Below are 12,380 nucleotides of genomic sequence, written 5' to 3'. Positions count from 1 at the left end.
TAACCATTAAAGGTCACAGCATGGGCACAGAGTGGTGTCATTTACATAAACAACAGTGATCAACGGTGAAAGGATCATCACGCTGCTTCATGTTACACATGCAAGCTAGTGGAGGACAACAAGTCAGACTCAAGTGACGTAACAGACGTGCCATGAAAGATATTGATTACATACTTCAATCACTTGCAAGTTGGTCATCCTTAAAGGGTAACTCCACCAGTTTAACACATTAAAGTGTGTTTACAGGTCTTGGGGAGTGTCACTGCACATGTGAAACAAGTAGTATAAAGGTGATTGTGGCTCCAGAGGAAGATGCATGCAATCTGATAAACTGCCTCTAGTAATAGCACTCAGTGGTTAAGTTGCATTGTGGGTAATGTGGGCTCAAGGTTTTGAAAAGGAAGTTTAAAAAGGAGTAAAAAAGGTGATATCCTTTGATCATTTGTTTTTTAAACTGTCCGTAATGAGTCCAGAGTGCGATGCTAGACCAGTGACTGCTTCTCAAAACATGGTGCCTTCATTACCCACAATGCAGCATAGACATTGAGTGACATCACAGGAAGCAATTTATCAAATTACATGCAGCTTCCTCTGGAGCCACAAAAGGCTTTATACTACTTTTATTTATCTTTTTTTTTCCCCCACATATGCAGCAGTAGTAAACTGTAAACTTTTGGTGGAATTACACTTTATAATGAATACATCAACACCAGTTTGATTGATATTCCCTATAAGATCAAAATACACTTATCTGTTTTGGAACCCTTCTCATTTTGCTGAAAACTGGCTCCAACTTTTAACGTGACTTATCTGGTTCTAGTGTAACACCAGTTTCGAGTCCACCTTTAGATTATGAATCAGGATATGGCAGTGAGTTATCTGTTGTGCTGTAAGATGTGTTCTTTCTTCCAATGAATGAAAAAGTGACGGTGTTGTATCTGCCTGCTGCTGTCACCAGCCTACCAGAGATGGAAGGAGACAGGAGGAGGGATATCATTATCTGCCAATGCCATGAAATTCAAGACGGTGCCCCATGATGCATGCGCACTAGCTCACACTTTGCTTACACACACACACACACACACACACACACACACACACACACACACACATTCACACACACGCACACACACACACACTGAGATTAACGCACAAATATATGGGCAAAAATGCCCGAGCAAACGGAAAGCGGAACATACACATAGCCCTAATATAGTCAGGCATTTACACTCACATGCACACAGCATAGCAAGCATACACACAGTTATTCTTGGGAGCTTGAGCTCACATCACCCTCACAGGCTCGGGACACAAAGGTAAGGACAATAAATCAAATCTTAGCCTCTAAAACAGAAACTTATCTCCACCATGCATATTGTAGCCTAAGCAGCAGTAGTGTGCTTTTCAAACATAAGTTAATGAGTGACTGTCTTCATTTTCTATGCAGTTTTGGCAGCTTTAGCCATAGACTTCACTCACATTAAGTCTCGGTAGGCGAATATGTATGGGTCTGGTGGGAAACCAGGGAGTTCCCCTGCAAAATAACTCAATCTGGCTGTTTTTCACCTGTTCTGATTTCTGTCCTTGCCATTGTAATTGTCACACAATCTGTTAATATGATCAGTTTGTTCTGTTTTAGGGTCCTTGACATGAATAATGTTCAGCCTATTTGTTTATATTAATAAAGATTGTATCATTCCTGACATGGCAGAATGTTTTTTTTTTAAATCTGTCCATCGTTTAATACTTAATTGTAATAAAACACCAGTGGCAGGACAGTCACTTTCCCCCAAAATTCATGCAGCTGCTCACTGTCTTCACGGGGGCGGGGCTCCACGTTGCCACTACTCAAGCGTTTATCCAATCAAAGGGCGCCTAGTGGTGTAACCGTGGTTACTGGGCGGTAGTATTATGGTCTGTACACATGGCAGCTTCCAGTGGAGGTAGCGTTTTCTCATGATGTCAACAGAAGATATTTGTACATTTTATTGTTCTCACGGACGTGTAATGGAGCTGGAGATAAACGCGGACATGTTGAGACATTTCCGGGACTCCGTCGTCGATATTATGCGAACGGTATTTATATCTTTAACTTGTGTTTACAGCATTTCTAACCTCAGTCATTTTAGTTTGGGTTTGACACTGAATGAATGTGCTGCTGTCAGGTTTCACCTCCACTAATAGACTCCTCTTCGTGTTGGTGTGAATGCTCAGTTAAACTAAGGATGCATGTTGTCATTTGCACCTGAACACTGCTGAACTGACATGGCCAGAGGTTAAATAAGGATGTATCATGTGGGGGCGGAGGGGTGGGTGGAGGCTGGTTCACACTGTCCGATATTAACTTTCGACTCAGATGCTAGGCTCGCTAACCGCTACATACTAGACACAGAGATACTTGGAGACCTGTTGTCCAAGAAAATGGTTGCGGTTGCTAATAACAGTTATTCATATTTAATTTTTAATACCCAAGTCTGAGGCAGCACCGGTCCAGTGTAACCCCTGGATGTGGCTGTTATCTGAAAAATGTGCTTTTGTACTCTGTATGTAAGGATGGTGTCCATGGCTTTGAAAAAACTTTGCAACAGTTTTGCACATTTGTGAAAATCTAGTCAAATAAATTGTAAAATAGTATCATTTAATACTACAGTAATGTGACTTATTATATCTACCAATGGGAAGTTGAGGAGAAAGGCTTTGTAATTGTTCAAGGTGAAAATGTAAGCGCGTATAACACAATGTTCTGTATTAGCCTAAATTCTTTATGTATGACAGTTAGCTGGAATGCTAATACAGGGCGGCCATGGGTCCATGTTGCATCTTTCTTTCACTTCCTTTGATGTCAAACATTTTTGTCCACAGGGGCCGCCACAATCAACAAAACTGAAAGTTCCATGTAGCTGCTTTAAAGTGATCTGAGATTTTAATTTATTCATCAATAATAATATAATATAAAAATATTTAACAGCTTTTTACCAACTCAATGGAGTATAAAGGAAGTCGTAAGGTGTTATATTTATTTATCGATGTGTGTCTACTTTTATTTTTGATTTGTCTGATAACCTTTTTCTGCTTTGTGTCAGTTTGCAGGCTTCATGCTTGTAGAAAGGAGATTTTTGGGTACAAGTGTGATTAAAAAAACAACCCACTAAATGTCCCATTTTATCCTGTATCACCAGATTAAGCCAAGACTGCCACACTAGTCATAGCCACCACTGCCATCATGCCCGGTGAGGATAAACCACCACAACACACCCGCCAGAGGAAAAAGAACAAAAAGTCCCGCTCCAAAGGGAAGAGCCCTGGTGGGAGTCCCACTGGCCGCCTGGGAGGTACCATAGACAGCCAAGATGACCTCCTCCTACCACCAGTACTCCAACCTCCTCCTAAAAAGCTGGCGGAGGAGAGGCCAAAAGTGCCCGTTGCCAAAGTGGAAGAGGAGTCGTCCATTGCTATCTGTCTCCAGGTGCTTTTTCCCTACCTGCTGGCTGGGATGGGCATGGTGATGGCTGGCATGGTGCTGGACAATGTACAGGTGAGTACACCATCATTAAGCTGGTTATGAGACAGTAGTATTCCAAATTTTGTGAACTGACAGTGTGCACATTATACCCAAATGGTGTCAGCATGGTCATGTTTTTACATTTTCAGTGAAACTTGTAAAATGTGTAAAGCAATGTTGTCAGAGTTGTTATAATTCACCCAGTAATGATGCTTAGTTTTTGTGCGTGCCGTAAATGACTTGCTAGTTTGTCAACATTACATGCCCATTAAAAAAAAAAAAATTCTGTGGCTGGTGCAGGACACTAATAAGCACATCCGACTATCTAATTTGTTTTGCACCTGTCTGTCTGTCTGTCTGTCTACGTACCTGCGTCTTCCACAACGCTAGGCGGGTATATTGCTAAAGATATTAGCGAGCTAGTGGCACAAGAATGGAATAGAAAGTGCAGCCAAAGTTTCCCAATACTAACATGCTAGCTTGACAGCAGTGAGTACTAACAATAGCGGTGTTTGTTGTTTACATTCATCATGATAATGTTAGGTGTGTTCTTACATGTGACTAAGACATGAGGTAATTGGATATGGTTAGCGACAACAATGTGCTGTGCTCACACTACACAGCCTCTGAGCCTGTTGTTCAGCAGCTTGCTAATTCAGTAGCATAAAGCACACGACCCCTGAGCCAAGGAAAAAATGAGCGGCAGTGACAGATTTCTGTTCAGCAGCTAACCGAGTAGCACAAAGCACACAGCCCTTGAGACAAAGAACAGAGCCACAGCAACAGCCCCCTTCAGTGGCTAACAAACACAAAGCATACACCTACAGCAGTAATCTGTCGCGCTTGGTAGCCTTCTTTTGGAATGAGGTACAGTTAAAAATGTATGAAATTATGTGGCTAAAAAGCTAAGAGGGCTCTTGAATATAACAAACTAGCCACTAACACATTTCCCTGCTGGCCACAGGCAATATGTGTTTGTGTGTTTCAGAAGAGTGGTTCTGGAAGGGAGTGGGATTTTTATGGTTGGATACTTTGAAAACTTAGGTTGCTCTTGCTGGTCTTAACAAAGGCAGGCTCTAAAAAGACTAAAAAATACTGTAGTTGATCCCTTCCTTTTTGCTGGGAAACATAATAAGGTCGTCCTTGTCTTTTAATTGATGTGGAGTGCCTACTGTATGTGTGGTCCCGCTTGTCTTTATGCTCTGCCAGGCGTCCCCGGCATTTGTTTAGCTGGGTTGAGGTGAATTAGACGCACTGCTGTCTGCTTTATAATTAGCTGGTACCAGTTTCCTCCTCTCTGTCCTCCACTGATTAACACACGTCTCTCCTCACACGGCTGATTCCCCTCACTCCATCTGTTGCTCATCAGTATTTCCTCCACCCTCTCTCCTCTACAGTATCTGTTACCCTCTTACGTCTAATAGAGGATGATTAGTCATGAGTTTGGCCGAGTGCTGTGTCTCTAAGCACAGGGGACAGTAGAAGGACATTGAGAGTAGCTTATCTGAATGGAGAGGAGATAAAGACAAGAACAGTACACTTTCAGCAATTAGGATTGCTACTGTAGCCTGTGGTGGCTGTGGATCTTGTTGTCATACCTACAGCTTATATCCCACATGTTACATCATACAGCCTGTCTGCCAACGGGCTTTTTTCAGTTTTTGACCCTTGTGGTTTGCCATTGCTTTCCAAGTAATCGCTCACTCAGCCTTACCAAGCTTGGCCTGCGTACTTAATTATGCTAATATATTTCTGATGCCTCCATAACATTACTTAATGGATTCAAATGGGGCCTTAAAGCACTTGTTCTCAAACTAAACTGTGGTCATCATCACACCAAAATTATACACCCATGGTGTCTTCTGTAAATAGAGGTTCTGTTGAGGTAAATTTAAACCTCAAGGTGTCCATAGTTGGTCAGCCTCCCACAAGCCTGAGGCGTTACATGCTGTGAATGTTTGAGGCAAACAAATTTAATGCCAAACTGTTACAACACACACCGAGAGTGTGGGTTGGCCAGATCATTATATTTATTTACATATATGAGCAAGCTGTGTAGGTGAGAGAGCAAAAAAAACCAAAACATTTGTGCAGTCGAATGGGGCATCCATAAAGATTCCAAAGAGCTCTTCTTGTACAGTCAGATACAGTCACTTGTTTAGAATAAACAGTTATCAAATGAATATCAATTGCTAATATCAGTCTCAAATGAACACTGGTGCTCTGCCTGCAGTTTAAGTTTAGCTTAAGTGTCACTCGGCTATCACACTTGGTTGTTACCTCTACTTATTGTTACTATGTTGTCGTAAATCATAGCAGCATCATGCTCAAGTTTGGTCGTCCCACTGTGGGGGAAGAGTTAACTATTGTTATTGTAAATAATGATGAGATCAATATACTTTGAGTAAAGGTCTGTTGTTGCACTTTCGGTTACGATGACAATATATTGATATTTGATGCTGTGAATGTTTAATTGAGCAGAATTTAAATTGTACATACAAACAGGAATCCACCAACTTAATGTTATTCACTCTTTAGGAATACCACATTACGTGACAATAAAGGCAGACATGTTTGCTGGATGTGAAAGTTCTATCTACCACTTAAACCAGGTATTACCTGTTGGCTTATAATCAGAAAAGCCATGAATTTGTAATACATGATTTCTTGACTTGTTATCAGATATATACATAATTTAATAACATTTTTGAAACACCGGAAAATCAGTTGAATTTCTTACCAAGCCCTACTAGCAAGAGATCTGAGGGCAGACAGCGGCTTTGTTTGGGATGCAAGCGAAATAGGGAAGGGTCTATACCACTTTTTCATGTCTGATACCAATAAGAAAACATTGAGTATCTGCCGATAACGATATCAATCCGATCCAGCCTTTCTGCCTCTCTTAAACAACAAAGCTATAGATAATACATCTGTATGGAAGCACGTTGCTTAACCTAGCCATTTAAAAACATGCTCAAACTGTAGAACAAATGTTCTACTTCTCTAAAGGAAGAAATACATAGACAACATCATGAATCAGTTCTGCCATTCTATCGAAGAATCACTGCTAACAAAGTGGCTCCTCTCATTCAGTTACAAACACGTTTAATTTACTATAACTTCTTCACAATAAAAGCCCCCTGTTATTTAGTCATTTAAAAGCTTTTTTTATGAAGCAGCATTACAGGAACTGTTCTGTTTTCACCAGCAGTAACTAAATATGACCCCTGAAACAGCTGAAAGTGAACCTCGACGAAACAGTAAAATGCAGCAGATGTTTGAAAGTACAAGGACAAGAGACACTAAAGGGACTCAGTTAGAAGCAACGAAAGTACTGAAAGCTGAACACTCAGACTTTTAAAAATGTCTTTCTCTCAGGTTTCCTGCACAGATGTGAGTTCAGTATCAATTTGAGGGGGAGAGGGGGGTTTGCTACGGGTTGGCTGCAGTCACGAGACATCACCGCGGCCCAGCCCGGCTTAGCCCTACTCTGGAGCAGGTCCATTGCCGGCACAGCTTGGCTCAACTCGGCGCAGTAAAACTGGTGATGGAAAAGCAAATCAGCATGACATAGTTCGACTCAGACTTTTATCAAGTTCGTGGTATTGAAGTTTACAACGGTGCTGCCACCCGTTGAAACACTTGCTTCGCATAAATTGCACCCAGCTGTTTTGCTTTTTTATTCCGTTTGCTAGTCACGTGACACATGCTGCTCTCTTTACGGCATGTCACGCATAGTTTAAGCATTTCTGAGAGTGTTTAGGCCAATAAATTGGTTTGGATTATACACTTTCCCTTCTCAGATATCCGATCCAGTGATTTTGGCCAATATCAGACCAATACTGATACTGAATATCGGATCAGCGTATCCCTAACATGTAACAATTAAATTAATTGAATTAAAGTGAAATAAATTACAATACTGATAATGGCACAGAACAGAAATGTATTACACTGTAATACATTTCATTGAAAATTGTGTTTTTAGATTAGAACCTTTTTTGCATGATGATCACATTGTTGACAAGATCGCACAGGTTCTTCAGGATTTTCAAGAAAGATATCTTGATAAATTATTTTACCACTGTAATTCCTTTCATATATCAGTTTTATTGCACAGGTTTAAAAGTGAGGTGCCACTGCAATAATGGCGACTTGTTTGCTTCTATCCTTTACCGGAATTTGTCTGAACTTAAGTTAATTCAATATTAGGGGTGCTTGTTAAATTGTACAAAAAGTTGTACAATGAGTGGGTGCAGAGGGGCTGTCAGGTCTTAAAAAGAAGCTCTGGTTATGTTATCAGGATCGTCTTGAGAAGAGATGCTGTTAAGTTGCATTATGGGAAATGTAAGATCCTACGTTTTCACCCACACTAGGGTCAGTATTAGTTTTGTCCTCTGCTGCTTTGATTTTAATCTGTCTTTTGTGAGTCCCAAATCTTATGAAGGTTCACAAGTAAATTGCTGGATTACCCCTTTAAGTAGCATTTGTTATTCAGAAAAAGAAAATGTATGATACATCCATATTTGAAACTAGTAAGAAACACTGAGAGGTTGATAATGGACATGCAATTAAGATGCAAGAAGACCTTTGATAGTGAAGCTGGGATTAAATTAATGACTTGGAAATAATAAGGAAAATAATAACTATTAACTTACTTCAAAAAAGCAAGTATTTTAAGCGTGTTTGTGTGAAAACAGTGAAGAGAAAAGTGATTTTGAGATTCTTGTGACATGAAAAGTGCTCTGAAATCAATTTTTTAGGTTAGGGAAGCTTCTTAAAAGCCAGGCAATGTTTTAGTCACACAGTACAGTACGTGTCTGTTTGGTGTTAGACAACAAGGAGATACAGTGCCAGGGCCTATGACGGGACCACAGTGCAGATATAGCAGGTGGACCGGAGGTAGAGATGGATGGACTGGATGGAGAGAAAGTATGAGTCATGATGTAGAGAGAGAGAGAGAGAGAGAGAGAGATTAGAAAAAGGGGGATGTGAGAGGGAGAAATGCAGCGAGACCGGCCGACGTAGAAAGCGGGATGTCACATGGAAAGAGGGAGGTGGGATGAGAGGCAGACACGCAGCAAGAAATAGCAGGAGGGGGAGTGCGAGTCGGTAAGCCGGTCGTTTCCCTCATGAGTTTGCATGTCGGGCAGTGCAGACAGTCCTTCCTCTTTCTCTGCTACGTCACACAAGCAGAGCGGAGCGGAGGGAGCAGGACTACCCTGATGCTGACAGGAGGAAAGGAGCACTCCAGCCTGCCAGAAGCCGGCTGCTGCATCTTGTCAGTGGAGGACCTTTTAAATCACCTATTGACATCACGGAGCTCTTTTTGTTTTTCTCTTCGACCTCATTGTGAGCCTGCCAAAAGAGAGGAGCTAGATTGACAAAGACACAAAGGAATTCTGCTGCTTCTAACTCTGAAGACCTTTTGGACTATTCTTCATCTTCTTGCTGCTGTCAATCATTCAGTTGTCACGGCCAGCTTTACTATCAATTGTAGGATACAGCTGTGCCTTTACGCTGGAGGTCAAGTGGATTTCAGACTGGATCAAATGGACTGAGCGCTAGACCCAATTAACACTAAACTCCATTTAAAAGACTTTGAACTACATCAAATGGATTGGAACTCTCCATTGTCAAGTTCATTCTCTTGTGTGGATGTCAAAAGCCATCTTACCTTGACTTAAAAAGGCAGGTTGGTTAAAAACAAACCCACATTTTGACATCTGATATGGCTCATCTGTGCTTGTAGATGGAGATTGTGACCTATGAGTAAGAAATGGTGTTAATGATTGTGCTGACAAATGGATACCTCATCACTGCTGACTCACCACTGGGCCAAAGATGCCATGCTCCATTGCCCTCGAGTTAGAGTTAAAGCCTTCAGTTTTGATTTTGACTGGGGAAAAAAGATAATTAATGGTGACGGGCCATTGTTTCCTCTGATTGTCATCTCTGAACATCTGAAGACATGGCAGTAGTTAATTACTTGATTCTTCAATTGTCTTCAGGGGTAGAGACTTGTAAGCTAATTATTTGACTTGCATTCATTGTCAAGAATTCATTGTCAAGAAGGATTGAAGAAAAGCCTGTCGTTTCTTTGGAATCCTTCGAGAGCAGGCCAATCGTTTCTCTCAGTTCTCCAAGAAAGGCCTCAGTGAAGGCTTAATACATTTGCCCTTGCTCTAAACCAAGGACAACAACATTGACTGTTTTGGTTCTTCAGCATTCACGCTACTCACTTCTAAGAACAGGTGAAACTCAAACCGAGTTTATTTGGAAATATCTGATTTTTCCTTTACTGTTGGATTGTCCTTGCCGTGGGATGACTAAACGTTGAAGAAAGTGTTTAAGTGACCTCTCATTCAACATGGTGGTGACTCGTCTGGAGCTGGAGCTACGCTACCAGGGCAAGAAGTTACGTGGCGTGACATGGAAGTTGACTCGATCAGAACATGGGTTCCTACCAGAGAGCTCCTGGCTTATTGCTGCCCAGGTCATAGTCCCCTACCTGGTGTCGGGGCTCGGAATGGTCTCCGCTGGTATTGTTATGGACCTCATACAAGTATGGAAATCTAAGAAAAAACATTTGTTTTGAGAGATTGATTGACAAATAGATGAATAGGGTTGGGTATCATCTGAAATGTTATAATACCAGTGCTCCTGACACCAGAACAACACTTTTCTGATACCTTACTTTGACAAATACAAATGCGTTTTCTACAAAAAAATCCTTAAAAGAGAAGCTTAAGTTCTTAAGCCACAAAACAGAAAATGCTGTTTGGCAATTGTCTTAGACCTTTTTATTATGATTTGCTTATGCAAATACATTATGTTAAGGCTTAGAGCCCGACCGATAAAGGATTTTTAAGGCCGATACCGATACAAATATTTGTGATTTAAAAATCTGATATTCCGATATATCGGCCGATATATAAAATAAATAAATAAATCCTTAAACGCATAACAAAACATAAACAGATTTCCGTAACATTAGTTATTTGTAGTTATTTGAGTTAAGAGAACTGATGGGGATGTTCTTTTAATTGTTATTCAAGCAATGTATTTCTCGTGACAGTTGCCAACTTACCATGAACACACTTAACCAATGATCTCAGTCGTGGATAACTGGTTAGCTCTGCCCGACTCTGGCTGGATCAGCTGGTTGTAGGGTTTGTGGCGTTCTAAACACGAGTGTTGCCAACAGGGGCGTTGTAGAGTGTCCTCTGGTGGACAAACTATGCAACGCTAACACTCATAACATGGTTGAAGGGGGTTTCGTCCATTTTTATTTTATTTTTTAAATATTCATTTATCGGCCATTATAAATGCCGATACCGATAGTTTGGAAAATACCTAATATCGGCCAGCCGATATATCGGTCGGGCTCTATTAAGGCTAGGGAAAGACTGAGGCTAGATAGCAATGGGGTTGAGGGCTGACCATGGATCTAATAAGGGAAATATGGCTACAGCTTTCATCATGTAAGCTTATAGGAAAAAGTCTTCATGGGCCAGTGTGCATCATGTGACATTGTAATTACATGATTCGGCCAATATGTTAAATTGGCTTTGAAGATCAGTGTTATTGAACACTTACTTAACATTACACCTAATTGCATGTCTGTAATGAGACCTCACTCCAATCTCCTGAAATGCGGACTTGCTGCCCACATAAGCATGACCCTGACCAACACTAATCTCTGTATTGGCGCTGAAAGTTCACCATCAACATGTGAATGGGTGATTGATGTATGGAGATCAGATAAACAGTAGAGTGAGAGGCAGAGATTGACGTTATCTGCTGCTTGGGTAAGAATGGCCTCAGCTCTTATAATAATAGAGTTAGACCAGTATTGGCTTTTTATTAAACATTATTTTTCAGTCAGTTACTTTCACCTTCTTTATGACTCAGTTGGCTCTTGACCACATTGCATGAGTCTTTTAAACATGTTTTATCTTTGGAGAAAAAAATGATTGAAAGAAGAGCCTGCCTGATGAAACCTTTTTCAAGAGATTATAATGCAGAAAAAACTCTGTGGGTTAACTTAAAATTATTAAAGCTCCTGTTTGTAAGAAAGTTGATTTTTAAGTCTCTTTTCCAACCCATCAAATACCCGTCGAATGGTGAGCGACCCGACCTACAATCCCAAATTTGACGAGTTGGGAAACCCAAAGCTTTTTCAGTTGGGAATGAGACTCAAAAAATCATTCATACAAATAGGAGCTTAAAATACCCAGTGAAGTTCAATGGCTCATTGCACTTATTTCATTTTCAACAATGGGTTTAAACTTTAAAAAGTTGAGTGTAAACTGTAAAATATCCTGTTTGATAACCTCATTTTAGGGATCATTGCAAAAAATGTGAGTTTGTATCAGCCCATATATTGATATCGGAATTTTTCACTCCCAAATACTGGTATTGGCATCGGCTTCAAAAACTGAGTATCTGTTGCCCTCTACTTCATTGTTAAATTGCATTACATGGGCAGAATTTTGGAATAATTGAGCAGCTGGAGACAAGTTGGAGGCAGTGTTTCCTTACAGACAGACAGATAACTGGATACATGGATGTATGAATGTATTGATGGAAATATTGAAGCAGCCGCTGTATGCACCATAGTTTGAACAGTCCTGCTTCCCCATTGACTGTGCTGTTTTCTAATCAACAGAAGGAGCCTTGTGCAACATCCACCTTTCTGAGCTTTTCAAAGCAGATTTAGATGTGGGAGGGAGAGGAGAGCTTTGGGATAAAAGCAAACGCTTAATTTAATAAGTGGTTGAAGGATGAAAGAAAGGAGGCCAGGGAGAGGGAGGTTTAAGAAACCTTGATAGTCTGGCATTACATAGAAGAAAAGAAAAAGATTCTGCATAACAGA

The 12,380-nt window shown here is 40.7% G+C and overlaps 1 protein-coding gene across 1 annotated transcript in view; it reads left to right on the top strand.

Moving 5' to 3' along the window:
* Positions 1-1,977: 1,977 nt before the first annotated feature.
* Positions 1,978-12,380, top strand: part of LOC141000277 (solute carrier family 41 member 1-like) — a 33,071-nt gene continuing 22,668 nt past the window's right edge. Inside the window, exons 1-2 of the mRNA XM_073470962.1 lie at positions 1,978-2,076; positions 3,180-3,535. Coding sequence (XP_073327063.1) covers positions 3,224-3,535 — 312 coding nt within the window. The 5' untranslated portion in view covers positions 1,978-2,076; positions 3,180-3,223. The remainder of the gene's footprint in view (positions 2,077-3,179; positions 3,536-12,380) is intronic.

This window comes from Pagrus major, chromosome 7 (genome assembly GCF_040436345.1).
Source record: "Pagrus major chromosome 7, Pma_NU_1.0".
NCBI classification, from domain to species: domain Eukaryota; kingdom Metazoa; phylum Chordata; class Actinopteri; order Spariformes; family Sparidae; genus Pagrus; species Pagrus major.
This window is presented reverse-complemented; position numbering and strand designations above follow the sequence as displayed.